General features: G+C 34.6%; 2 protein-coding genes and 1 pseudogene across 3 annotated transcripts; 1 reads left to right on the top strand and 2 right to left on the bottom strand.

Annotated features, from left to right (window-relative positions):
* Nucleotides 1–964: 964 nt before the first annotated feature.
* LOC145585755 (golgin candidate 4-like) lies at nucleotides 965–9,116 on the top strand. Of its 2 annotated transcripts, none has more exons than XM_081642465.1 (15): nucleotides 965–1,340; nucleotides 1,507–1,605; nucleotides 3,895–4,020; nucleotides 4,491–4,670; nucleotides 4,983–5,121; nucleotides 5,198–5,262; nucleotides 5,966–6,130; nucleotides 6,238–6,315; nucleotides 6,412–6,558; nucleotides 6,832–7,128; nucleotides 7,234–7,299; nucleotides 7,785–7,987; nucleotides 8,129–8,183; nucleotides 8,301–8,483; nucleotides 8,575–9,116. In XM_081642465.1, the coding sequence occupies exons 1-15, from the start codon at nucleotides 1,131–1,133 to the stop codon at nucleotides 8,884–8,886; spliced, it is 2,325 nt and encodes a 774-aa protein (XP_081498591.1). In that variant the 5' UTR covers nucleotides 965–1,130; the 3' UTR covers nucleotides 8,887–9,116. The 2 variants fall into 2 exon arrangements, with proteins under 2 accessions (XP_081498591.1, XP_081498592.1); XM_081642466.1 differs by lacking the exon at nucleotides 965–1,340 and adding an exon at nucleotides 3,067–3,197 and having other exon boundaries at nucleotides 1,517–1,605.
* A 1,001-nt stretch (nucleotides 9,117–10,117) lies between these two features.
* Nucleotides 10,118–12,112, bottom strand: LOC145586825 (reticulon-like protein B4). Its single transcript, XM_081643762.1, has 5 exons — nucleotides 11,712–12,112; nucleotides 11,207–11,387; nucleotides 10,957–11,101; nucleotides 10,785–10,854; nucleotides 10,118–10,674 (listed from the first exon to the last, which is right to left on the bottom strand). The coding sequence occupies exons 1-5, from the start codon at nucleotides 12,046–12,048 to the stop codon at nucleotides 10,505–10,507; spliced, it is 903 nt and encodes a 300-aa protein (XP_081499888.1). The 5' UTR covers nucleotides 12,049–12,112; the 3' UTR covers nucleotides 10,118–10,504.
* Nucleotides 12,113–19,800: 7,688 nt separating this feature from the next.
* Nucleotides 19,801–20,835, bottom strand: LOC145585754 (RING-H2 finger protein ATL67 pseudogene; annotated as a pseudogene).
* Between the last annotated feature and the right edge of the window lie 5,215 nt (nucleotides 20,836–26,050).

Below are 26,050 nucleotides of genomic sequence, written 5' to 3'. Positions count from 1 at the left end.
TATGGTTTAGGTTATTATGTTGGTTAAACATTTTGGTTGTTTACAAATTACAATTGTTCATACTTAATAGTGATACTTTTATTTATTCATGAAAGAGTCCAAAAAGAAAGGAGTCTTTTATCTTATCTCATGGTTGTGGTAGGAATAATCATTATTATCTTATTGACGGGAAATCATATTTCCCTCATTTTCTTCGTATTTTTAAAATTAGTTATGTATATATTATATTTACTAATTCCTACACGTATTTATTATGAATAAAAATAAATTACATAAACAAAAAGCATTTAAACCATGCTCCCCTCGTTACCAACAACAAAAGCAACAACCTTCATTCCCAGTTCCCACAATCACTCACCAACCTCAACCTTGGATATGGCATGAAATTTCCCAACGATGCTAACAAAATCTAATACTACGTAAAATCATTAAATGTCACATACAATTCGTTCACGTACAATGTGTCGCCCCCCTTGAGGCCTTGATTAGTGAAATGCCCAACAACAACCAATTTTAACAATGATGAAATAGTTGCTTATACTAATTGAAATGTTTAATAGTGCATACCTTCGATTTTAATCAAGGCAATATGGATTTAATAACTACGAAGTATTGTTTTAACAGAGGTGAATGAGCAAGTTGAGATAAAAATAAAACTAAAAGAACTACTATAAAATTTCCAAATTTTCAGAAAGTAAAGAATAGATTAAATAGTTAGACCTCCCCACCCAATTTCATGTAATCTTGGGATCGAAATTTTCATGTGTGCATCCCACTTGGTTAGCTATTGTCACCCATGGCTTAAAACGTAAGGAAATGAGCAGTAACTCGGCAAAGCGAAGACATTATCGTACATCAACAGCACAAAAACGTGGTTTCTTAGGTGTTACCCCCATTAGTCCATTACATTAAAACATCAAATTACTATTACTATTACTATTACTATTACTATTACTCCGTACCTTTCTCCTCCTACCAGGCTTCCACCACCAGTCCACCAAGCCTCAACTTCTTCTCCCAGATCTATAATTCTCTCTCCTCACTCCTTCACACCAAAATTCAAACTTCCAGATTTTTCCTGCAATTTCCAAACACATTTCCAATTTAAATTCATTGATTGAAGTCGAATTATGTGGAGTTCGATTGCTAATTTGAAAGAAAACCTAAATAAAATTGCTCTTGATGTCCACGATGATGACGACGACGAAGATGAACTTTCGATCCATGCTTACGATTCTCCTTACTCTGATCGAAGGCGTTCTCACAGTCTTGCTCATTCCAAATCGCCTTCTAATTCTCCAAATTTGTCGAATGGAAATGATTCTCCTTACGTTTCTGAGGTACTTGAGTTTTGTTCTTCACTTTTGTTTTCGATTGTTTGAGCTTAGTACTGAAATTAGATGTAATTTGATCATAATTCTTAAGTTTTTGAGTTGATGACTTTAATTTTTGCTGAATTTTAGTCTTATGTTTTGCATTTTGGTTACTTTAATAATGTGCATGTAGATTGAGCGGTATAAATCGGAGATTAAGAAGCTTAGAGATTCCGAGGCAGAAATTAAGGCACTATCAGTTAATTATGCTGCTTTGCTGAAAGAAAAAGAGGTCAGTTTTTTACCTGCTGAATTCAGGATCGTCAATTGCACTCACCATGTGTTGTTCTTTTATTCTCCTATTAAATTTCAAGTCCATGAATTAACACCGAATCCAAATGCATCTCGTGTATTCGATTATGGCCAATATTCGCAACAGCTGGTGACATGAGACAAATAGTGTTGATGATAGAGGTTGTATAAGTTCATTTGTAAGTGATTTAGCTTTAGTTTAGAGGTGGAACAGCAAGATTGTAGGTTTTGATCGGTAGATGATATTAGAAGTCATCAGAGTGTTTCTCATTTTGTGCTAGTTATTAAGTTCTATGTTAAGAATTTAGTAATAACAGAATAGCAGAGGTTGAGTTGATGACTGGCATATATCTGGTTCTTTTTTCCTGCATCATACTCAATATATGAATGTTCAGTAGAATGTTATCCGAGAGGAAGGATATTGGTTTCGCACTTTAGTGTTTTAGAGGGGATCCTGTAAGCTTCTAATTTAGTATGTCTTGCCTAAATGGATCCAAATTGCTATGTAACAAAAAATTGCAATATCTACCTAACATCTTTCACTCTTGCTGTTCTGTTAATGTTAACTAGCATTTTGGCCAAGAAGGAGTGACCATTGAAATGCACCCATAAATGTTATTAAGTTAGGTGGTATATTAAATACATATAGTGAATTAGGTAATAAGGTAAAAATAAAGGGAGAAAGGGAAGGAGGGACACATTGCACTTATGGTTAGTGTTATTATAGACGATGTGTTTACAATTTTCACTAAGCATATGATTAACTTTTTCATTCATACACTGATATACCACTCGATTTGGGTCATACACCCATTAGAATAATTGCTTTGGTATGGAAGGGTTATTTGGGAATAAGATGCAAGTCACCTAAAGTACCATAATCGTTAATTGCAAGATAAGTTTTTTGCAGAATAATGGCCTTTGTTATGAGCTACAAATATTAGATATGCTAGATGCTTTATGTTTGGGGCTCTCGAAAATGGCTTAGAGTGTGCTGTGCTCAAAGGCACACAATTATTGGCATTGCATGGAATGATCCCTTACATTGAATTTTCTCACTTTTCAAAAAGGCTTTTAGTAATTGGTGCTTAATTTTGTTATTAATAGTAGTTATCCCTGGAGGTATTCTGAGTTCCTGACATGTGAAGATTGCTGCAGGTCAGCTTTTGATAGAATAAAACCTTTTTTTTTTTACTGGTTTTTGCTGTAAATTAGTGAAATAGGATCCACTAACTAAAGGTTATCTTCCACCCAAAAAAAAAAAAAAAACTTAAGTTTATCTGTTAGGGTTAGGAGTTTTTCATGAGTAAAAAATCTGATTTAAATCTGTATGTTGGGCTAGTAGTTTTGTGCTTATATAAGGATTTTTGAGCAAGAAGCTCTGTTAGTGTTGTCCATGACATATCTGACAGTTTTAAATTCAGCTAGTCTTTTTGTGCAGTTTAGAGAAGTCAACCTTTCAAAGACAGTTGGTGATTGGTGGCTCGTATGAAAACACGTGAAGTTATATTTCTTCATCATCTACTTGTGAAACAAGGCTGTCTGAACACCATATGTCTAGCAACCTCAAATGTATGATAGACTGAGCTTTAGAACTAGTAAACTTTTAATTCTATATAAATATTAAGCCAGACTAGACCTTTAAATCATAACCTTCTAGAATGATCCTTTTCTCTATGGAAAACAGGAGGTTTTTTGGTTGCTTTTTGTTATGGATTGTTTGGAGATTAATAAACTCTTGGGAGCATCCTTACATAAGGCCCTCTGGAAATTCTTAAAAATTAATGCTTGAATGTTTAATGTTCGTCATGCGCTTGCAATTTTTTTTTTGTGCATGACTATTCTGTTTAAGAATTGATGGAGCTTGATAGACGCGGGATATGTTGTCAGATAGTTTTTGAATTTTCAGTTATTCTTTTTCAACATGATCACAATTGTTATTTTTATATACTACGTACTAGACCACTCAAGTTCCTCTTCCTTACAATTCTACCTATGACCTATGTTATCTGCTGATAGCTTTACTCTATAGTGAAAGTTGCTGACAAAGATTGTACTGTAAAGTCAGAATAGCTGAACCACATAATTCTAGAATAATGCTATGGTGAATTTTTAGGCGCATTTTACTTTCTGTTTGTCATGACTTTGTTTGCTTTTACCTTTCTGCTTATTTATGTGATATTCCCTTGTGTGGAAATATTTTTGTGTTTGCTGTTTTATCTATTTGTCCTTATGAGCTTTTAATTGAATTTTTTAACTGAATTGACAGGATCATATAGTCAGACTTTATCAAGAAAATGGCTCATTAAAACAAAATCTGGAAGTAACTAATGCTGCCCTGAGTACCACCCGTAATGAAGCTTCGATAGCATCAACTAGTATGAATGTGCAGAAGGTACTGTTTGAAACATTCTTCATCGTATAAGGGTTGAATGTCTGAAGTATTCTTTATCAAGTCTCCATTACTTACCTAAGAAATATTGTAAAACTAATATTGTAATCATTCCTGGATAGTAGAATCTTGTTTGAATTTGTTCTATTTGAATGGTTCTCTATCTTCGGCTATGCATTAGTTGCCGAGAATCTTTTGCCCGTCTCCTTTCCCACCTTCCATCTTTTCTACATTGGAGGTTGAGTAGTGTGTATCTTATTAAATCATCATTTAACTCCTTAAGATTACTGTACAGAATGGTATTGTTTCTGTGTCACTGAAGTTGTTGTTATTTGTCTTTCTGATAAGTGATATTCCATTTTGTCTATGTATAGCTTGCCATTTTCCCAAAAAAAATATTTAATACATTGCAATTTTTAGTATTCTCTTGTTATTTTTTGTAGTTATTGTACCAACTCTTTTGTTTGATGTAGGGAAGTGGAGAGCAATCTCCTAGCCGGCAGAACAAGCATGGAACCTCTGCTAGAAATCGTTCTAGCGGGAATCAGTGGCAAAATGGTGCTGTTTCTAAACAGGATGGGATCAGCAATGGTTTTTTACATACAAATCAAGCTGATTCGGATTCCAAATATTCAGATTCCCGTCGTGAAAAGGTAATGTACATTCTGTTCTGCATTATCCTTAAACTTTTTAGTCATGCACAAACCGCCTTTTAAAAATGCATAAGCTAACACACAATGGGTATTGGAAGAGTGGGTGAAAATAAGTTGAAACTACACTGTATTCTGTCCTCAATTCTTTATGTTGTTTCTGCCTTTTATTTCTTGTTAGTTGATATTATCATGGAGAATGCAAATTTTTAATGTGATTGTTGATCTTGGTTAGTGCTATATGTTCTTTTGGAGATTTTCTTAGTTATTGCTTGTACTTGGAAATAGCTTTAACAAAAAATAAATGACTTCTAGGAGCTTGCAGATATGTTAGAAGAGAAAAACAGACTTCTAGCTGCAATGCAGAAGGATCACGAGTTTCAGATGAAAAAATTGGAAGCAGAATTGGAAAAAGATCGTGCAGAATTGGCGAATACAAAAGTCAAATTGCAAGGTTTCTTTTGCATGTACAATCTCCTTCCTTCTCCCCTGTTGCTTAATTTGCATTAATCATTCAATGCTGTTTTCAGACGAAGTAAAGACGAGTGGTTCATTAACAGAGAAGCTCAAGTTGTTGAAATCGGGACATAATGAAGTAAGTAATGAATTCTATTTTGACTCAAATTCAAGGAAACAATTATGTTGTTTCTGTTTCTCTAAAGATAGACATGAATAGTTGTGCTGGATTAATTCCATCCTGTACAGGTGTAGCTTTAAATTTGAGCGTTATTATGAATACATGTTGACGTGACATTGGTGCCTATTATTTTGTTTTGACTTTTGCGTCTTTCCGCTATTGATGGATCCATCTATTCTCGTGTGTGCATTCTCTTTTCTTAATGGGATGGTGTGGAGGATCCTTTCATTGCATGTATACTGAAGTGTTGATCTGATAATCTTTAGGAATTTTTTTAATATCCTATTTCTAGAAATTTAGATTGAAAGCGAGACATGTTGAAAACAAAATTTTACCTATCTCTTTCTTCACACTCCAAGTCAGTCTCCGTTAACTTAATCCAAACACTGTTCTTATAGATCTTTGCTCTGTTTTATCATGACAATATCCTTTTGACATCATTCCATACATTGACTAGAATACTCTGTACATAAATAAACTCGTATGGTAGTCACTTGTCAGAGTGGATTTTAAAATCATATTATGCAGAAAGGTTTTAGATATTATGAATAGGCTGCATTAGTCTCTTGGCTTAATGTACCCATCTGACTTTTTATCTTGGCTACATGTACTGAAGTATATTTATAATAACTATTGTGGAATTAATGTTTGTGTATTGCAGACATCATTTGAGGTAAATAAGCTGCGTCAAGAGGTGGATGAAAAAGAATCGGAAATTAAACAATTGCAAATGGAACTTCGTAGAAGACAGAGTGAAGGAGCAAATGATACAGATGACCTGAGAAGAACAATATCAAGCCTGGAGAAGGAAAATGTCAAGCTAAAGGTTGGTCATCTTTTTCCTTTTGTTGTTTGCATTTTGTCAACAGAGTAAATGATAAGTACTATCATGTTAGTAGAAGTGTAGGAACTAAATTCGCAGCTTAATTCTAGGCAGAGAAGAAAAAACTTGAATCCACACTTAGTGATACTACTGGAGCAGGGAAGCTGCAATATAACAATTTTAATGAGGTAATGTGTGTTAATGCTGATGTTATTTCTTGAAAACCATGTAGGTCTTCACTGTCAATGCAATTCCAGTTTAACTAATACGTAGTGTACATGTAGGATGGACATGCATTTACGAGCTTCCCTGGTAAAGCTGAATTGGAGCATTCCTTACAACAGATTGAGAAAGAACTTGAAGAAACACGTCGAGGAAGGGATAAAGCCAAACAAGAGCTTGCTCGTCTAAAGCAACACTTATTGGATAAGGTTGTGTGCTTCATAATCTTTACTTCGTAATGTGAATTTGTTTGTTAGCAGTATGTAAATTAATTTTTGTGGCTAATATAACATAGGTAAACCAACCTATCAAACTCTGGGAATTTTGATTAGCTCAAATTTTCTTTTCTATGGATTTTGTCTTTTTTCATTCATTATATTACATTCAGAATAAATTGTATAGTTTACATGTTCAATCTCCCCTTCAACTATCTGGCATTATGTCACTAATATTCAAGCTATTTGTGTGCTATCTCCCTTTAGGAATTAGAAGAATCAGAAAAGATGGATGAGGATAGTAAAATTATTGAGGAGCTTCGACAGCATGTTGAATACCAAAGGGCAACAATCTCAAATTTGGAAAGAGCTCTTGGGCAAGCTCGTGCAAGTCAGGAGGAGATCAAGATGATGAATGATCATGAACTACAGCAGTCAAAGGAAATAATTGAGGACTTGAAGAAGAAGCTTGGTAGCTTCATGGGTGTCATTGATGCAAAAAATACAGAAATCTTGAACTTGCAAACTGCTCTTGGACAATACTATGCTGAAATTGAAGCAAAGGTCTTAACTTGGTCCCAAATCTTCTTTCTGTTATATTTGCTTCTGAATGCGTTGTTTGAAGACCTTTCATGCCCAAATTGTGAAACTTTGAACTTTTATTTACAGGAGCGTTTGGAAGGTGACCTATCGCTATCCAGAGAGGAGTGTTCAAAGCTTTCACAACTTCTGCAGGTCTGTGCTCCATCCCATATTAACAGCCTTACATCTGTACTTTCTTTGGCGTCTTTCACGTGTAACAGTAGCTTGCAAAGAGCTCTAAATATGTGTGATATTTATCAACTTGTTGTGTGCATGTAGTTCAGTAGTTGATTTTCAAAACCTGATGCATTGTTGACTTGTTTAATCCTGAAAATTCTTTGTGCCATAGCTTTCAAAGAAAGCCGAGATTCGCTTGTTGTGGACCACGTTTGAATTTTCATCTCACATATTCAAATTTCCTGTTGAAATACTAGTAACATTAAACGTGCCAATCTATCTATCATTTGACTGCATATGATGGAAGTATTCCGAAGGGGGGAAAGTTTCAGATTTGTTGTACTTGCTCTCTCTACAACTTGTCTGTAAATTTTCATAATTAATTTTTTCGTAGCTTAGTAAAGAGAGTAGAAATGTTTCTGTGATTTGTTTCAGAAAATAACATGCCATATATACTGCAGGAATCACAACAGCAAGTTGAAGCATCAAACAAGGAGAAGGAAGAAATTTTAGCCAAGCTTGCCCAAGCAGACAAATCAGTAGCAGAATGGAAGAATCGGGTAAATAAGCTTGAGGAGGACAATGCAAAACTACGTCGTGCGCTAGAGCAAAGCATGACAAGGCTCAATAGGATGTCAGTGGATTCTGATTTTCTTGTCGACAGGTTTGCATTTTGAAACCATGCAATACTTTTTGTGCAGTATTTCATACCTGATTCTTCATCTTTCTGCTGTTGTGTAAAAGAACTGTTGGATGTGGCAACAATCTTCTTAGGGTCAACTAATGTTTTTTGTGATATTTTCAGGCGCATTGTCATCAAGTTGCTTGTGACATACTTCCAGAGAAACCACAGTAAAGAGGTACACTGTTATTTTGCCACCCCAATCTTTATTGTTGCCATGTATTTTGTGGATCATTTATATGAATTATATGCTCATTTTGAATGTTAATAATGATAAACCATTGCAACTGGCCAGGTACTTGATCTCATGGTTCGCATGCTGGGATTTTCAGACGAGGATAAGCAGCGAATAGGCGCTGCTCAGCAAGGTGGAAAAGGTGTAGTTCGTGGTGTTTTGGGTTTGCCTGGCCGCTTTGTTGGTGGCTTTATGGGTGGAGGTTCTGCAGGGACACCTGCAAATATGGCTTCAGAAAATCAGGTAATTGACTAGTTGATTTTTAATTAATAAGTTCTTTTAACCCAGTCCTGGATCTTTTTCTTAGCATCTTGCCATATGTTTTTACCTTCAGTCTTTTGCGGATCTATGGGTTGATTATCTTCTTAAAGAATCTGAAGAGAGAGAAAAGAGAGAGTCCACAGAATCCACTGAAGTATCAAAGGGAGATGTTAATGGTAGCAGTCCAAGCACCCCAACTGCTCCTCCAGCTTTGCCTGACCGAAAAGCAATTTCTAGTGGACGTCCTCCTATCTTTTCTACCACAAATCCATCTATTGATACATCAAGATCGTCACATTCCTATCAGAGCTATAAACCTTATGACCATCCTGCTTCTGAGTTCTCCACAGTTCCACTTACACCCTCAGGTAAGCAGTTCTCATAGTTTTGAGGCTCTTACCTGAATACAGTTATACAAACGTCGTGTAATTAGCCAAAAGGTAAAAGTTTTTGTTTTCTTATTTTTGTGGTTTTGTTCATGTAATGTTTGATTCATTTATATATTGATTCAATTGCAAATATGATCTCAATATTCTATGTAGATGATAGAGGGAAACGTCAGATTGTCATGGATATTTATTACCCCAATAAGTCGTATTGAACAGTTATCTCATGTATACAATCTGCGATGGAGAATTACCCATTAATCTTGAGTTTTCAGATCTTAAACAACTATGCTATGGAAAATTACCCATTTAGTTTGTTATAGCTCTTGATAAATTTCATTGAAGTTAAAGGGGGAATGTAAAAATTTAAACCTTAGTTTAACTTGGGGTGATTTCAGTGTCAAATCTTGTTTATTGCCATTGATCCTTTTGGTATTCAATACAGTTCCCTGAACATCGGATTAGTTTAAGCATTGAGCTTACATGTCTTCTAATAGTCATGCCACCTAATGACTAAAACACGATAATGATGATGCCTGTTGAAATCTATAATTGTGATATTAGTTAACATGTCAAGTTAGTGGCGACACAATGTACATTCGCTCAGTACAAGGACATGGCGATAAATTGGACACAAACAAATGAGAAAAATCTGGTATTGACAAGACAAGGACATACCCTACGCTCCTAATGAATCGTCGTATTCCTATCAGATTTGTCCTTCAGAAATAACGCTGTTCTTCTCTCAACACATTTATCACAATTTTTCTCTTTTATTTATCGCAATTTTTCTCTTTTCTATACGTGTTATCCGTACGCCATATACAAGAAATAAACTGGGGAACTTTTTTTATGGACGGATGGATCAATGATTAATGAGGATGAAAGAAAAGGTTTGCAACCATGATCGAGATTGAAACACTCAAAATAGGTGGGTGAATCCGGATTTTACCTGTAAAGCTTCCTCGGTTCCTGCAGTCATCAACAATAGACTGACGGAACCAGATGGAACCCTCTACTATAAGGCTGTAAAACATTGCCTAATAGAAAAGGTGCGATACTTAAAAATTATGCCATAAAATTTGCTGCAAGACCTTCAAATCAAGTCCCAAGAGTGGATGAACAGATGAAATGACAGCACTTCTAGAGTTTAAATAAAAAGATTCCAAGGAAATAACCAAGCAGAGTAAAGTGTGATCAACAAAGGGAAAACAAATCAAAATAAGCAGGTACCAAAATCTATTGTACTGTATATAATTAGCATTGCACAAGGGTAACAGCAGATCAATGTATTGTGACTGATACATCACAACTAAACTCTAGCAAATACTATTACCTATCAAAGCCAAGAGAACCATGTCCACGAATAAACAAGATTAGGTAGCTCTACTGTGCCATTAATGTCAATAAACAAGAACAAAGCAACGCCCACAAAGCTTACAAAAACTGGCAACTCCAATCTAAACCCAGCAATACCACTTTTTAGGCACCGAAAGTCAAATGCAAATAGCCAAAATGAAAATGCCAAAGGTAGAGTAGCACAATGAACGACCTTTGGATAAGTCAAGAGTTAGGAAACCTAACACTTGTGTGTGGAATAAGGCTTGTTTAATATCTCTAATCCGCCTTCTTGTTCTTCAAAGGTCCCATTGGAATCTTGCTAATGTACCTCTCATTCACCACACCATAATGCTTCTTGGCCTCACCCATTGCTCTCTCGGCGAATGCATCAACATGGTCCTCGTATTTCTCGTACAGAACAGGGATAGTATGCAACAATACAAAATCTGTGGCAAAACACAGATGACAATGTTTAATGACACATTACTTAAATCACAATAACAATTACAAACTAACCTTTAAATCCAGGAGCAAAGAATAACAATATAATACTTACTGATATAGAAGAGAGTCAAGAAATCGCAGCTTTTGCCAACAATTGACAATATCCACAATCCTGCAATGACCTGCAAACAACAAATGATACAATAATCAAAATCAAATCATGACCAAAATTCCTTGTCTCTTCAATATAACCATCAATATAAAAAAAGTTAAGCAATTCATACAGCAAGGAACTGCTTCACATCTTTTCCAGTAGCAACATCGTGCAACAGCTTAAGTCCTCGTCTCAACTCAGACACAAAAGCACTAACAATTTCCATTATCATGTTCTCCGGGAGTGTAACCTCGGGGATTTGAGGTGGTGACGACCTATGATTCGAATTCAAGACATTAAACATCCACAATCAAGCAATTTAATTAACTTATTCAGTGCATAAATGATAATGTAGTTAACAAAGCGAGTTTGAAGATTACTTGTTGATAAAGCTGGAAGCATTGGCCCATAGAAACAACACTGATAGGGAGAAAATCAAGAGGTGGCAAACGAGAGTGAGCAGGTGGTATCCAAGCAACTCAAACAAAATCCAAATCGCAGTAGCTGCTCCTAATACAGTAGCTGAGATCTTCTTGTTCCTCCACAAGAATACATCAGCAGCTGCATCACCATTCACATTCATTACATCATTTCTAATTCATCAATTAATTTGTAGATTAATTTTTTCAATCTTCAAACAGTAATGATTGATTTCAATTTATAAATTCAAGCTACAGAAATCAAATTCCAATCGCAATTCATAAATCAATCTCACGTTATGCACATGAAATCAAATCGCAAATCGGAATTATTAAATTAGGTAAAACAAATCTGAATATTATCATACCAAAAAATCGAAGACTATATCTTAGATTAAAAGTAAATCAAGTAATTAAGATCAAAGAGCATAAAATTCAAATCAGAAGAGAGAGAAAAAGTGCATACGTTTTCCACCACCGAGAACTTGGTGAACAGGTTTCTCACGGCCAAAAAGACGGCGGATCTTAGATTCAACAGACGAAGAAGCAGCAGCAGGAGCAGGAGCCGGAGCAGAAGGAGACGACGTCGTCTTAGGCTTTTCAGATTCAGAATCTGAGGAAGAAGAAGATGAAGAAGACGACGATGAATCATGCTTCTTCTCTTCGTCATGCTTCTTCTCTTCATCGTGCTTATTCTCCTGGTCGTGGCTCTCATGGAAGTGAAGCTTCTCAGCGATCTTCTCCATGAACGACGATTCTCCTCCCTCGGGATGAGGAGCTTTGGTTTCTCCGATTTCCGCCATTAAAGCTTAACGAACAAGTTTCAGAGAGGAAAAAAAGGGAGAGATTGATTGGAGTTTCTAGAAAGTGAAATGAGGGTTTTATGAGAGAGAGAAAAAAATGGGAGGTTTTATAAAGAGAATGGGGATCACGAGGAAAGGAAATAAGAGGAGAAATCGTGGCCGTTGAGATTAAATCAAGGGAGTTAATCTAGTGGTTTTGTAAGAGGGAAAGAAGATTCAAATTTCAAAAGGAAAAGTTTCAGAATATAAATACGGTATTAATTAAACGGCGTTACTCAAGGAATAATATTATTAAACGGCGTTTGATGACGACTCTGTCTTGTGTAGAATTGACGCTTTTTCAGTTTTTTTTTTTTTTTTTACAGATGTGATTTAAATTGACGGTCATGAAAATGGAGGTGCCGACCGTGGGATGGTGGACGCCACGTGTCATCAATTTAGACCTTCCAACTTCAGAATGTTTTTTTTTACGGACTTTGTCACCATTTTTTTTTTCTTGCAAGGTGTGACTGTGACTTAATTTTACTGAGTATGTATCTTGTTTTTATTTGTAATAGTTTGACATTAAGACGGTATAAACTATAAATCTATAATGTAGTTCATATAAACTATAAAGTGTGACTTTAGTAATTTTATTCATACGGAGTTAAATATTTTACTTTGGGCTTGTTTTTTCAGATTATTTTCAGTTCAGTTCACTTCAGTTTTTAATTTCCTTTTCTCATAAAATATTCAGTTCAGTTTAGTTCAGCTCTAATAAGTTTAGTTCAGTCAATTAAAACAGGCCCTATGTAGTTAATATATATGGACACACAACATAACAATACCTACTAGATTTTCGGATAGAATATATCCCACCAAACATCTTGAATTAACTTATTTAATAATCAATAAGCTAATGTTGGTCAAATAAGCTAGTTTTGCTCAAATAAGCTAGTTACCAAATACAGCCATTGTAATATTTCTAACTTTAAAGCTTGATTCACAAATTTACACCAACATAGTTTGCTTAACCTATTCCAAAAAAAAAAAAAAAAATAAAAAATAAAAAATAAAAACTATCCAGGTATGATAGATTATATACGACATATTTAGTTGGTTTCAATACTTTATTTATACGATTATATCACAGTATAGTTTTATAACTTCTATTTGTAGAAAAATCATTAACATACATGGTCAAAAGCCATACATCATCAAATGGTCAAATAGAAATGCTAAACCTTGCATATTGGAAGGAACGTTGAAGGCTTAGGTAGACTTAAGACTAACCTTAATTTTGTACCAATGAAGGCTATGATACTTGATTCACAAATTTACTTTGGACCATGTAAGGCTAAGGGTTAACCCAAACATATTTTTGTGGTAGCTAATTTAATCACAAGTTATTACAGTACGTCACAACTCACAAGATGAGCCTAGGAAGGTTTTAGGCTATAAAACATGTAAGTGGGCTCGACAATGACCTGGATAAGGAGATATGTTCTTCTTAGGTCGGCTAAAGCTTACCGAAAGTATAGGCCTTTTTGCTGGAATGTTGATACTACACATCTAGATTTAGAAATTTAGTAGTTGTTGATAACTTGATACTACAGTACTACAATACTACACCAGTACAAAAATATGAGGAAAAAAAAAATTACAAGTAATAATAATCCTCCGTACTTTATTGGTATTTTAAAATGGAAAAATATATATACAGCCTAAGCTAAAAATGAAAAGAAAAAACAATAAATAAATATTTATTATACCGATTTACTCGTAAATTGTCAATAAAATACAAAAAAGGAAGTATATTGCTTTTAAAATATGCAACAATTTGATCTTGCACTACTCATAATTAATTCATATTCGTATTTGTATGTGCATTTATAAGAAATTGTTACTTTGTACGAGTACTACTTATTATGTATTTCCTCTGTTTTTTTTATAGTTGCAATACTTCTTTTTTTCACGCTTGTCGATGCATGTTTTGAATCGTTAATATATTTGATTACCAATATGTAAAAATTATAAATTTTAGATGTTAAAATTGTACTAATCGAGCCGAATCTAACAAGATCACACATAACTATATTTTTATTTATATATAAATTGTCAAAGTGAAACACATAAATAATGTAAAAGTCAAATTGTTACAACTATAAAAAAAATAAAAAAAAAACAAAAAAAAAAACAGAGGAAGTAAAATATTGTCTATTCTCATAAATGAATGTACTCATAATTTAATTCTAAACCATAATTAAATAGTTTTGTGGAATATTTTAGAAAAGTTTTATTTCACTATGAAACTTTACAACGTTTCATGTTATGACAAATGGTTTTTCCCAAATATTTTAAGAGTAATACTCTTCATCAAACATTTATAGAAATCACACCCATATTTAATATGCTTGATTTCTCTCATGCAATTATGAATGTTGTCGTTCACTTATTGCATAGGTTTAGTTATGATTACTTTGCAAATCTTAGCATCTTCATTATCGACCACTTTCATAATAAGATGATAAAATTTGAGAGTGTTATGGATTATATGTGATTTAGGGTTTATTTTCCAAGCGATGGCTCTCACTCATTTTCATGATTTGAGATGCTCAACTTGACAACCTACAATCATCAACCTTCAACAATGAACTTTCCATTAAATACTGTATTAATTTAATTTTTTGAATATTGTTCCAGGTACCCAAAAAATTTAAAAATATGCACCGTGTACACACATACTTCCTACTTCGTATATAAAAATTAATACGGAATGAGGCACCCTGATTCTCTGAACCATAACCAAGATAAATCTTTGTGTCAAAAAAAAAAAAAAAAAAAAAAAAAAAAAAAAAAAAAAAAAAGAGATTAATCTTGTAAATGAAGTTGTGAGGACCAATAGAATAGTGCTTCCACTTACGAGTTAGTATAAGAATCAAAATGAGCATGAACTCGCCGCAATATAAAAAGAATATGAGGATACGGACATACCAAAGATTCGTTGCCCTCTGCCCACTGCATAATGTAACAGTGTAAGACTAGATCTAAATGAAGCACACACATTGAACAAAATGTTGGGAACAACATAAACTACTATACTGCGGCCCAAAGATTAAAAAATGAAAAAAAAGAAAGAAAAAAATGCATATATACGGAGTAATTAATTTGATGCAGACCATGCAATACTAAATTACTAATTAATTGGACAACAGTTTTTAATCAACGGTAACTGTTTTATGGGGTGCAAATCAACAGACAACAGCAACTATTCATTTCCTACCCTTTCATAGTATATTATACAGTATGATCATTGACTCTAATTATAGCTGGTTAAACTTTTGTAATTGAGTGCTGATGGCTGAATACCATTTCATACTGTATTGATTTGTAGTTCTCCTTATATAGAGAAAGTAGCTGGCCTGTTATAGTGTCAAGGTGTCATCTATTTCATGCCAATTTGTATGCTTCATTAAGATTTTGTTACTTTCAAATTTTGTGGTTTGATGGAGTTGATGACACCAAATGTATAGTAGATGTGAAAATAAAGTGATGGTTTCTTATAATTATACATAGTCTTGGACAATTTCAAATGGACTAATAAAAAATATAAATAGGGGTATTAAGGAGGCAGGACTGTATGAATATATCACATTTTATTTCAGCGAGGGGAAAAAAAAAAAAAGGTGTAAGACAATTGTGCAAGCAGAATTCAAATACCAAAAATACGACGGCGAAAGTTGACGAGAACAAAATTTGATCGAGGTGGCTCGACGGAAAAAGAACTAGGGTTCAACCGGAGCTCCACGGTAATCAGCTTTGATCTCCGGTTACTGTGGACGGTAAACGGTTTTGGGCTCCGGTTACCATGGTCTACCGTAGGCCAAAACCGGTTACCGTCCACAGTAACTGGAGACCAAAACCGGTTACCCTCCACAGTAACCGGAAATCAAAACCGGTTACCGTGGATGGTAATCGGAGCCCAATTCAAAATTTGCTCAGTTTTCTTCAAAAAAAAAATTAAAAAATGGTGGCTGGTAACTAGAGGTGAAAATCGGTTGTCCACCACCGGTAACCGGACGCCAAATCCGATTGACAGCCCCTGGTAACCGGAGGTGAAAATTGGTTACCGACGCGGTCAACCGGATTTGTTCACCGGTTATCGGTGCTGGCAACCGGTTTTCACCTCCGGTTACCAGCCACTTATTGCAATAAAAAAAAACAGATCGAAAAAAAACGGAAACTACTTACCTCCTTTCCACCCATTCCGCCGTCGTCGCGCGCCACTGCCTGAGCTCGCTGAAAATTGTTTCCCAGTAACCACAAATATGTGGTTGTGTGGTAAAAAAGGTGAGTGGTTGGTGTTTGTCTTCTTGAGGAGTAGAGAGAAAAAAAATAAGGGTGAAAAATCGGTTGGGTTTAGTAAGGACAAAATTGTCAGTTTGCTCGAAATGATGGCGGTGGCGATAAATTTGGACGGCGGTATTTAGCATTTCACAAAGTAAATTGTCCAATATTTCCAAATTAGTCCAACTTCACCATTCGTATTCGTTAATCCACAAACAGTAAGGAGGCGTTTGGTTAGTTAATTTTTTGGATTGGAAACGAATTCGACTAAACAAATACTGTTATCGTGTGTTTGGTTTGAAGGCATAGTAACAATTACTATTACCAAAGGGTAATGGTTACCCCTCATTTGTTACCTCTCAAAAACTTGGGATAACGAATACTCTTACCTTTCTCTTAACAAATACCCTTTTCATGGTTAAACCAAACAAATGAAAAGGTAATAATGAAAAGGTAATAGCTAAATGATTCCTTTTCTGCTTCTTATTTGTTTCCTTTCCACTCCATTTTCATTTTTGGAACCAAATGCCCCCTAAGCTGAATTGAAAAATTGGGTTCATTCTAACGGGTGATAAGTTGAAGCTGAAACCGGATTCTGGCTGGAAATATCTAATCTCTGGATAAATGGGGCTTTTGCGTCAATTTCAATTGGGCTGAAATTCTGGATCAATTTTCGCATTTTATGAGCTTCATATTCCCTGAGTAAGTGCATTCCTTAAAATTGAAAAAATGCTTGCCGTAATTAAATCTTCCCATAAAGGATACCAACTACTTTAAATGGTATGACTATGAACTTCAGAAGTCAAACCAATTAAAAGTCTTCTATTGAATAAAATCATATTTTAAACTACTCCGTATTTACTTGTTGAAAATACGGAGTAATAAATTGTGAAACACCTTCACACGCTCTCCCCTTTTGTTCCCTTCTTATGCCTCATACTCATCTCATCTTCATAGGTTTACTTCAACTTGAGCCATGACTAGAAACCCACTACGTTTTCACTTTGGCCTACTAAGTGTTAGCCTTAGGCATGGAAACTAACATCTTGATTAATTTTCAAACAACCTATGTAAGCAATGACTAAACAAAAGTCAAGCTGATTTCATGTCTTAGATCGTTACATGTAGATGTTGTGAAAAATTAAAATCAAAATAAATTCATTATACGGTACACTTACATTTATCTCAAAGGTATTATGTTTTGGTCAAACAATATTGTAAATATAATGAAACAATATATAAAAGTCAAACCAGACTAGAACATATTGTGTATAAAATAGTAGATAACATCAAAACTTTAAAATAGTTTTAGATTAAAATACCTTGGATAAGATGAAAGGAACAAAATCTTATTTTAATTAAAATAATACCAAATCAGATTAGACTTTAAAAATTCATATCATACCACATTAAGCTAGACAAAATTATAATTGCTAAAGATAAAAATTCATTCAGACCAAACCAAATGTCCAAACCTTAAATAATTTAGATCCAAACACCTTAAAGATGATGAAGAGCGCATAGCATTAGGGTACAAAACTACTTCGTATGTCGTTGGGTTTCGATATAGAAAGTTGAAAGTTTTGCCTAAGATCGATTGAAAAGTTAGTGGAAAAGTGAGTTTTTAAAAAGCTTAAGTAGATTCTACAATTAAATTAGTTTAGTATGTTCAGAGTACATTAATTAATAAATAGTGAAGATAATCGAGATGGGGGATCTTGAGATTAGTTTTTAGAGCTCCTATACCATTTCCTCTGTCATCAGTTTCCTCAACCAGATTTATAAACATAATTTTGGGAGCTCAAGTGGTGTGTGTTGTCACACTACTTACTCAACTTCTTTCCAAAGTCAACTCTTTTTCCAGTAACAATGTAATCATGTCTCTAATAACTTCATTAAACAATACATTAATTCCTATCTCTGGATCTTCTTTGACTATAGCAGAAGCATCCATAAGACTTTGATTGTAGGAGCTTAAAATTATATATTAAAAAAATAAATAAAAAAAATAACTAAAAAACTATATGCTCATCAGGAGAAAACAAAGGATATAAAACACCAAACACGTAAACATCACAATCGCTTATAGTTCCAACCAAAAAATAAACAAAAAGAAAAATAAGTCAATTATTGAATAAAAGAATCAGAATATCAAAATTGCACATGATTGATGATTTCATTTTTTTTTAAATGAAAGATTCTATGCTCTTATAACACTTGCATTCTCATACATGTGCCAAACAGTCCATTGCTAAAGCAACATTTTGTTTAAATTCGGTTTTCAAAAATATTGATTCATACTCCATGCATGTCATTGTAGTTGAAATTGCTTACTCTTTACGTTTATGTCACTGGCATAGCATAAGAGTGATTGAACAAACTTGACTTTGCCATTGCATACAACATTCATGTGGAATGATGAAGAGAAATTCATGCAAATTCGCTTTGGTTTTGGTAATTTTACACACGTATTATTATTCAATAATCATTATATCTAGTAGATTGATTGAGAACATTTTGTAGGTATAACTTTTTAATATTAAATCTACTTGTATTGAAACTTGACTTTAAATTGACAATAAAAACTTGTCAACTTAACTAAAATGTGGTTCAACATGCTTTGAGCTTTAGAGAGATTGTCAATTGGTCACTATATATATTTCAATTATGTATATAAAAACACACACCTAATCATACACCTTTATCACTAGGTATGATTTCAAATAAGACACTTACACATTGTGCTTAAGAAATTGTCTGAGAGAATATGAGAAAATTTTCCGTACCTTTCTCATTGATTGAACAATAGTATTTATACAAGAGGGTATACTAGGGTTAAGGCTAAGAATACATTAGTAAAATACAACTAATAATATACATTGGATTATTTACATAATCTAACATTGTCCAATAACTTTCAACTTAAGATTATGACACATTCTTTAGCTAATTGTTGGAAGATGAATGAGTATGTGAAACTCACAATAATCCAATAGGAGAATAAAGGAGGAATTAAGCCAAAAGAATTGACTTTTTTCATAAGCATATATTCCATTTCAATCATCTCATCAAAATGTACGGTACAACCCCAAATGTTCTGATTCTCATACACAAAAATTCTCAATGATAAGATGGTCATATGACCTACTTGAACATCAAAGGCATGTAACATGAATTTTGCTGCTAAAGGGAACAACCAAATACAAACTCCTTTTTTTTTTCAATTTTCTCTTTTTCTTCCTTTCTCTTCTTTTTTTTTCCAATTCACTTTTTCTTTTACTTTTTGTTAGGGAGTAAGAGAACATAGCATCTCAATGATCTCATCTCACACTTAAAAAAACAATAAACATCGAAAATCGATACTCAACTCGTACTCAAAACTTAACATTAAGCGTTAATTAATTAAACATTAGTAACACCAATCAATAGTAATCAATATTTGCATGAATCAGGCCAAAAAAAACCCTAGCAATTTCCGTTGAAGTTGTGTTTACATTTGGCCTTCATAATCATAATTTCAAATCAATCATACTTAAACCAAAATCTAAAAACTAAAAAAGAAAAATCCAAACTAATCAAAATATAGTACAAGTAGAAAATAATTCAAGAGGAAGAAATGACAGTAGACCTGCGACGATTATCAGGGTACTGAGAAAGGGGGACAACCTCGGCTAACGGCGTAGAAATCGGCGTTGGTAACGGAGAATTCCGACAAACAGGACAAGAACCGTTAAGTTTAAGCCAAGCATCAAGACAACACAAGTGAAAAAAATGGTTACAATCCGGCATCATTCTCAGCATCTCACCTTCTTTGTAATCACACAAACAAATAGAACACATTAAATTATCACCGTTACTAGTTTCCAGATTCTTCTTATAGAATTGAAATTTCGGGTAAGAGTTTATGACAGCACGATCGAGTCCAACGACGCCGTTTGATGCTCTGTTTTGGTTTTCCTCGTCGTCGTTGTCGTCTTCAGCGACAAAGATGATACGAGGTACGATGATGCCGTTGTCGGAGGAGTTAGGGAGTGGCGGAGCGTGGAGGCGGCGGCGGCGGCGTTGGTTGGCCCGACAACAGATGTAGGAAGACAGGAGAAGAGCGGAGAAGAGTACGAGGAAACCGAAAGCGATGGCTATGGCGTAACCGAGTCCGAGGTTTTGAAGTGAGAGAGGGGAGTGAGGGGGAGAGGAGGAAGGTGGAGGAATAATGGCGGACATTGAAAAAGGGGGAGTTTCATTTTTTAGGAGAGAGAAAGAAGAAAGGGAAAAGGGGTTGATGGGTAGAAGTTAGAGTGGGGTGAAGAGGAGTTAATTTTGGGAAGAAGGTGTTTAATTTTATTTGGAGAGAGAATGAGAGAGGTGGGTGGAGAGTCCAGCTGCTGCATTTAATTCTTGGTTTGGGAACAGCGACGCTCATTTAATGGGGAGGTTGAAGAAATGGAGGGTTTATAGAGACTCTTTTAGACCCAACCAGGGAGACGCCAGACGGGAGAGCGTATATCCAATTATTCAAGATCAATAATGCCGTCTTCTGTATCCGATTTGATATCAAGATTAAATAGGGATTTTAAGATTAAATAGGGATTTTAAGATTTTAGGTGTATTATTGTGACCATGCTCACACATATTTTGTGTAGATGCTCATGTATTAAACATTTGCAACTTGTGGTATAGAAATTTGATTGGAGATTTTGAAATAATGGCTTGTTGGAGAAAATTAAAAAAGCGTAAACTTGTTTAATTTTCTATAACTTATAAGAAATGGATTATTCTAGTAACAACCTATTATTAGCCTTGTTCGCTTATCTTGTATTCTTGTTTATTAAACAAGCATTATGCTAACTGTTTTATTACAGGTGAACATATTTAACAATGTTGACGTGATTCAATATGAGCTACGTAGTTAACATAAATGATTATGTAATGGGAGAAAAAAGTTGGGTAATAGGATTTTTATTTTCTTTTATAAGTTTGCCTATTTTAAATTGCTTCTAAAGTTGGTTATATTGCATATAGACAACTAGCCAAGAATTAATTTTTCCTTGACATCTTTCTAGCTAATATTACCATCTTTACTCAAATTGAAATGAAGGAAAGTCTTTCTTTGTTGGGTTGTTGTAAGTGGGAAGAATGGTCTTTATTTAATCATGATGATGAGTTTGATTACTGGATTGTAATGCTACCAACCGTGCATCACTAACAAAATTAATACTAATACACTTCAAGTTGTCCAAATTGGTTTGTAATTATTGGCAATATATGGTTTATTCAGGATATTTAGAGACAGGGAGACATAACAGTATCCCTTAAATAATACTCGTATCAAAAGCTAGCTAGGTTGTAATAAGTAAAAAATTTAAGGATTTAATTTAAGTCGTTGTGTCACTCATACTTGTTGACGTTAATTACACATTTTATACCCGACACACTAGAGTTCTACAGTTTTGTTTTGGAGTTGGTCACTTTGAAGGATGATCAGCAAACTATTCTGAATGTACTTGAATTATTGGTCCCCCAATTCCCCAATGCTAATTTTAAAAGGTTCTAATAATTCTAACAATAATCAAATAATGACAAAAAAGTAATGATATTGCAAAAGAAAAACACTCACACAATAGACAAGAAAAAAAACGTAGGCAATAATCCACTTAAATTTGATATATATGATGTACATGTACTCCAACTTTTTGCTTAATATGTTATAGAGTTTCATGTTCAATAGAAGATTAGATCATTTAATATTTGAATTTGATTGACCAAATTGGATTTTTTTTTTAAATCTTTCAATCTTGTGTAAGCTAGTAATTTCTTTTCGTAATAATCGCAACACTTTGACTTTTGCACTATTCATACGCTTATTTTTGATATTTTTTTATTACTCCATACTCCGTATTATTTTACCCCAATTACGCTGCAATGTTATACTACCTCTATTAAATGTTATGTGCAACTTTGAGGTATTATTTGTGAGGCATAAAATATTTTAAAGTTGCACGTAACATTTAACAGAGGTAGTAGGTTATATGGATTCATATGCAAATATTGAATTGTAATACAAAATTTCCTATTAGCTAGATTGTTTGTACTCCGTATTAAGTTATTAACAAACCCAAAGAGAAATAGAAAATGGAAAAAGAAGACAAGTTTCTCATTTATTTAATACGGACTACAACCTTTTTTAGAGTTTTAGATGATGATAATTTGGTGAAAGTGGTAAAAGCAGCACGTTCACATTGTAATATGAAAGCATGGAGTCATGCTCACACAATCAGTAAAGAGGACAAAGAAGCCCATTTTTTTAATTGACTTTTGAAGTTTGAACTCGTCATCTTGCTACAGTTCCTGGTCAAGTATCCTCCTTGTCCATTCCATTACTACAGACGACCTGTCTCTTTCTTCTAATTTAGTCTTCCACTAATTGGGCCTTGATTTTAACATTTGTGGTCATTTTTTTTGGGTTCTTTTGGATCAGTTGATTGCTTATAGAGTTATAGAGTGAAGTATATCTCACACATGACACATCTAATTGTAAAATGGGTGGATTACAAATTTAGATCAACTTGTACAACATTATAAGGGACGTCGATGTCAGTTGTCAAATAGATTAGCTGATAAAATTGGTAAAGGGATATTCGGTCGTTGGACGATCACCCTAAAACCAACAATATTTCTACCTAAACCAACCTAAAACAAGTCTAGGGTAAGTAGAGGATCGTATCCACAGGGAATGGGTAAGTGCACCGAGAGTATGAAACGGTTGCAATCTAGTTCGGTCACAAATTGGGTTTTGAATGGTAAGCTACTATATAAAAGAACGCTAGGGGAAACGGGATTCAACACCAACCAAAGCCAAGGAATCAATAACAGGGACAAATCATGAATACACATAGAGGATAGAAAAGGAACTTAACATTGCCTTCTTTCAAAGTCACAACATAAGTACTCCCTAGATTAAGCACTAACACGATAAGGATTAAGTCTCAAGGATAGGAAGTGGGTTTCTAGCTCGAGTTTGTCTCTCGATCGCTCCGAACTAGCATGAAGCTCGGATAATTGGGATTTCTCACCTAATTACCATACTAAAGCAACCTAGTCAATGAAACCAAACATCCAAAATCATGAAAGTAGCATAATCTAATTACACAAGAAAAGACTCACTCCGAAGCCCCATCTTTCGATGTGAGAAAAGGGATGAACACATGGGCATAATGTGGCCAACAAAATACACATGCAATAATCAATTCAAGCATAAACAACTATCAATCCAAGGTAGCACATGAATAATTCCAAGTCAATTAACCATAGCTTGGTTGGGTCTTTACCCAACCCCTAACTAAAAGACTACTCACTAAACATGGTGGAAATTACTCTAACAATTAAATCTAGGGTTTTCATGAATTCAAATAAGCTAGGAAAGAGATGAAACAAGGATGGATTAAACATGCAAGAACAAATAAACAAGATTAAGGGAGAAATTATCAACTCAAAGCAATTAAAATTAAAAATTAAGAGCAAGAGATAGAGGAAAGAGATTACTTAATAAACTTCAAAGTTGGGAAAATTGTTGAAATTGATGGAACAAACTTCCAATAATTCTACTACAATGATTGAGTTTGAGAAGATCTAAGCTAATTAATGAGGGTTGAGAAGAACTAAGGGCCTAGGAAAACTAAGAGGGAAAAAAAAGATCCAAAACTGAAGCTAAGTCGTCCTATTTATATGCCCAGAAATTACATCGTAAAATCCGTCAAAATTAGTCTTCAGAACAGGAGGAGCGCCCGCTCCAGTAAGTAGGAGCGCCCGCTCCTGGGTGTGGAGCGCCCGCTCCAGTAAGTAGGAGCGCCCGCTCCTGGGCTCTCTGCACGCCCTCTCCTCTTGCACCAGTTTGAGGCAGTTTGTAGAGGATCGGGGAGGAGCGCCCGCTCCTTGGAGGCTGCACGCCCGCTCCTATATGTGCAGGGGGAGGCAGAATGTGGTGCTGGGATGAGGAGCGGCCGCTCCTCTAAGGGTGCACGCCCGCTCCTGCCTGATATTGCTCCCTCGAGAAAGTCTTCATGCTCACGCTACTTAACCATAATCTCATTGAACCTACAAACACGAGCACACACATAAAAAGAAACGGGAAACCCAAAAGATGCAAGTATGCACAAAAAGAGTTAAAAAAAAGGGATTGAAGTAGGGGAAAGAGTACAAAATTGTGTTTTAAAAAGCCATGATAAGTGGACAAATAAAACACTTATCAAATTCCCCCAAGCTAGCCAATTGCTTGTCCCTAAGCAATTCACTTGGCGCAAAAGAAACCAATAGATTAGTCCGCTCAAAGAAAAGCACATGTACAGATAAAAGAATCCTTAAGCAATAAAAACTCGAGTATGAGGTATATGCCTAAGATCAACCACGGTCATGACTAGCCAAGGCCTAGTTAACCTTCCCGAATGTACTCAACTTTGGTCCATTCAACCAATCTTACCGCGTCCCCAACACAAAGTTCAAATTCCCCCTAATGGTAGTGTCTCATGACTCCTCGAAGGAGCCGGAAGAAAAATAAACAAAAGAAGGTTTAGAACACTCGACATCTCAATGATAAGTACCCTCTCCATATGCTTGTGAACCAACTCCCTCCACCGACTATGGCTTCAACTACTCTACTAACATTACAAGACTCAAGGATTACGGCACAAAGTTAAGGCATAGAGAAAACTAGAAATGCTTTGCAATTAAAGTCAAGCTAAGATATATAACACTAAGAGCAAACCTAAAGAGGTTCCTAACTTTGACCCAAATTACAAACTATGAATAAACTTGAAACAAAAATGCACCCCCAAGCTTGTTTAATTGCTAGGGTGGTGGCTATTCATCACTTCTTTTTCTTTCTTTCTTTCTCTATTTTTTTTCTTTTTCTTTTTCTCTTTTTTTTTTTTTTTTTTTTTTTCAAACTTGGCATTTACATCACAAACTATTATTTATAACAACTTAAAGATTGAACTAATGAAACAAGAATGACATGCCTTAACTTTGTGCGAATGAACAATACATAACAATCTTCATGATCACTAAGAGTGGTTTAGGCCGCGATCTTGGGAGTTAAGACTCAAGTTCTCGATCTAGGTACTAAATCAAAGAGGATCCTTGCCACTCATTCAAAATGTAGTAGGCTTGAAAAATATTACAACCTCACTTTTGGGAACAATGTGGGATCAATTACTACCTTTCGGGGTTCAAATTCCTTCGATATGGGCGACACCTTCTTACCACAATCCTAGACTTTTGGTTTCGTACATTCGGTAAGGTTATTCTCACACTAGCCTAAACTAGCCAATTCTATGTTCAACCAAGGGCATCTAAACCATACTCGAAATTTTATTACCAAAAGAAAGCAGATATCCATCACATGCAATCCAATATCATCATTGAGGACTATTCTAAAAGCAAAAATGTTTTTTTTTTTTTTTTTTTTTTTTTTTTTTAAAAGGGGTAAAGGGACTAAAAGGAAAATAAAAACAAGAAAAGAAGGGAAGCAGTTACCATTGATCTTGATGTAGTAGTGTCTCTTATATACAAGGTGATAAAAGAGTAGTGATTAGTAGCAAAGCAAACAAGGACTATTATGAGTGGATCATACACATATGAGTTAAACAATCATTCCACAATTCATAAATAAATCGTCATTTGC

This window comes from Chenopodium album, chromosome 16 (assembly GCF_948465745.1).
Source record: "Chenopodium album chromosome 16, dcCheAlbu1.1, whole genome shotgun sequence".
In the NCBI taxonomy this organism is placed as follows: Eukaryota; Viridiplantae; Streptophyta; class Magnoliopsida; order Caryophyllales; family Amaranthaceae; genus Chenopodium; species Chenopodium album.
Note: the sequence above shows the minus strand (reverse complement) of the source record. Positions and strands in the feature narration are given on the sequence as shown.

What these genes read in the sequence shown, in the direction of transcription:
- LOC145585755 (XM_081642465.1), top strand. Translation starts at nt 1,131, where the DNA reads ATGTGGAGTTCGATTGCTAATTTGAAAGAAAACCTAAATAAAATTGCT. An exon ending in CAGATTCCCGTCGTGAAAAG is followed by an intron (nt 4,671 to 4,982) that starts GTAATGTACATT and finishes AATGACTTCTAG; the next exon opens with GAGCTTGCAGATATGTTAGA. An exon ending in TGAAATCGGGACATAATGAA is followed by an intron (nt 5,263 to 5,965) that starts GTAAGTAATGAA and finishes TGTGTATTGCAG; the next exon opens with ACATCATTTGAGGTAAATAA.
- LOC145586825 (XM_081643762.1), bottom strand. Translation starts at nt 12,048, where the DNA reads ATGGCGGAAATCGGAGAAACCAAAGCTCCTCATCCCGAGGGAGGAGAA. An exon ending in AGTTCTCGGTGGTGGAAAAC is followed by an intron (nt 11,388 to 11,711) that starts GTATGCACTTTT and finishes ATGGTGATGCAG; the next exon opens with CTGCTGATGTATTCTTGTGG. An exon ending in ATGTGAAGCAGTTCCTTGCT is followed by an intron (nt 10,855 to 10,956) that starts GTATGAATTGCT and finishes TGTTGTTTGCAG; the next exon opens with GTCATTGCAGGATTGTGGAT.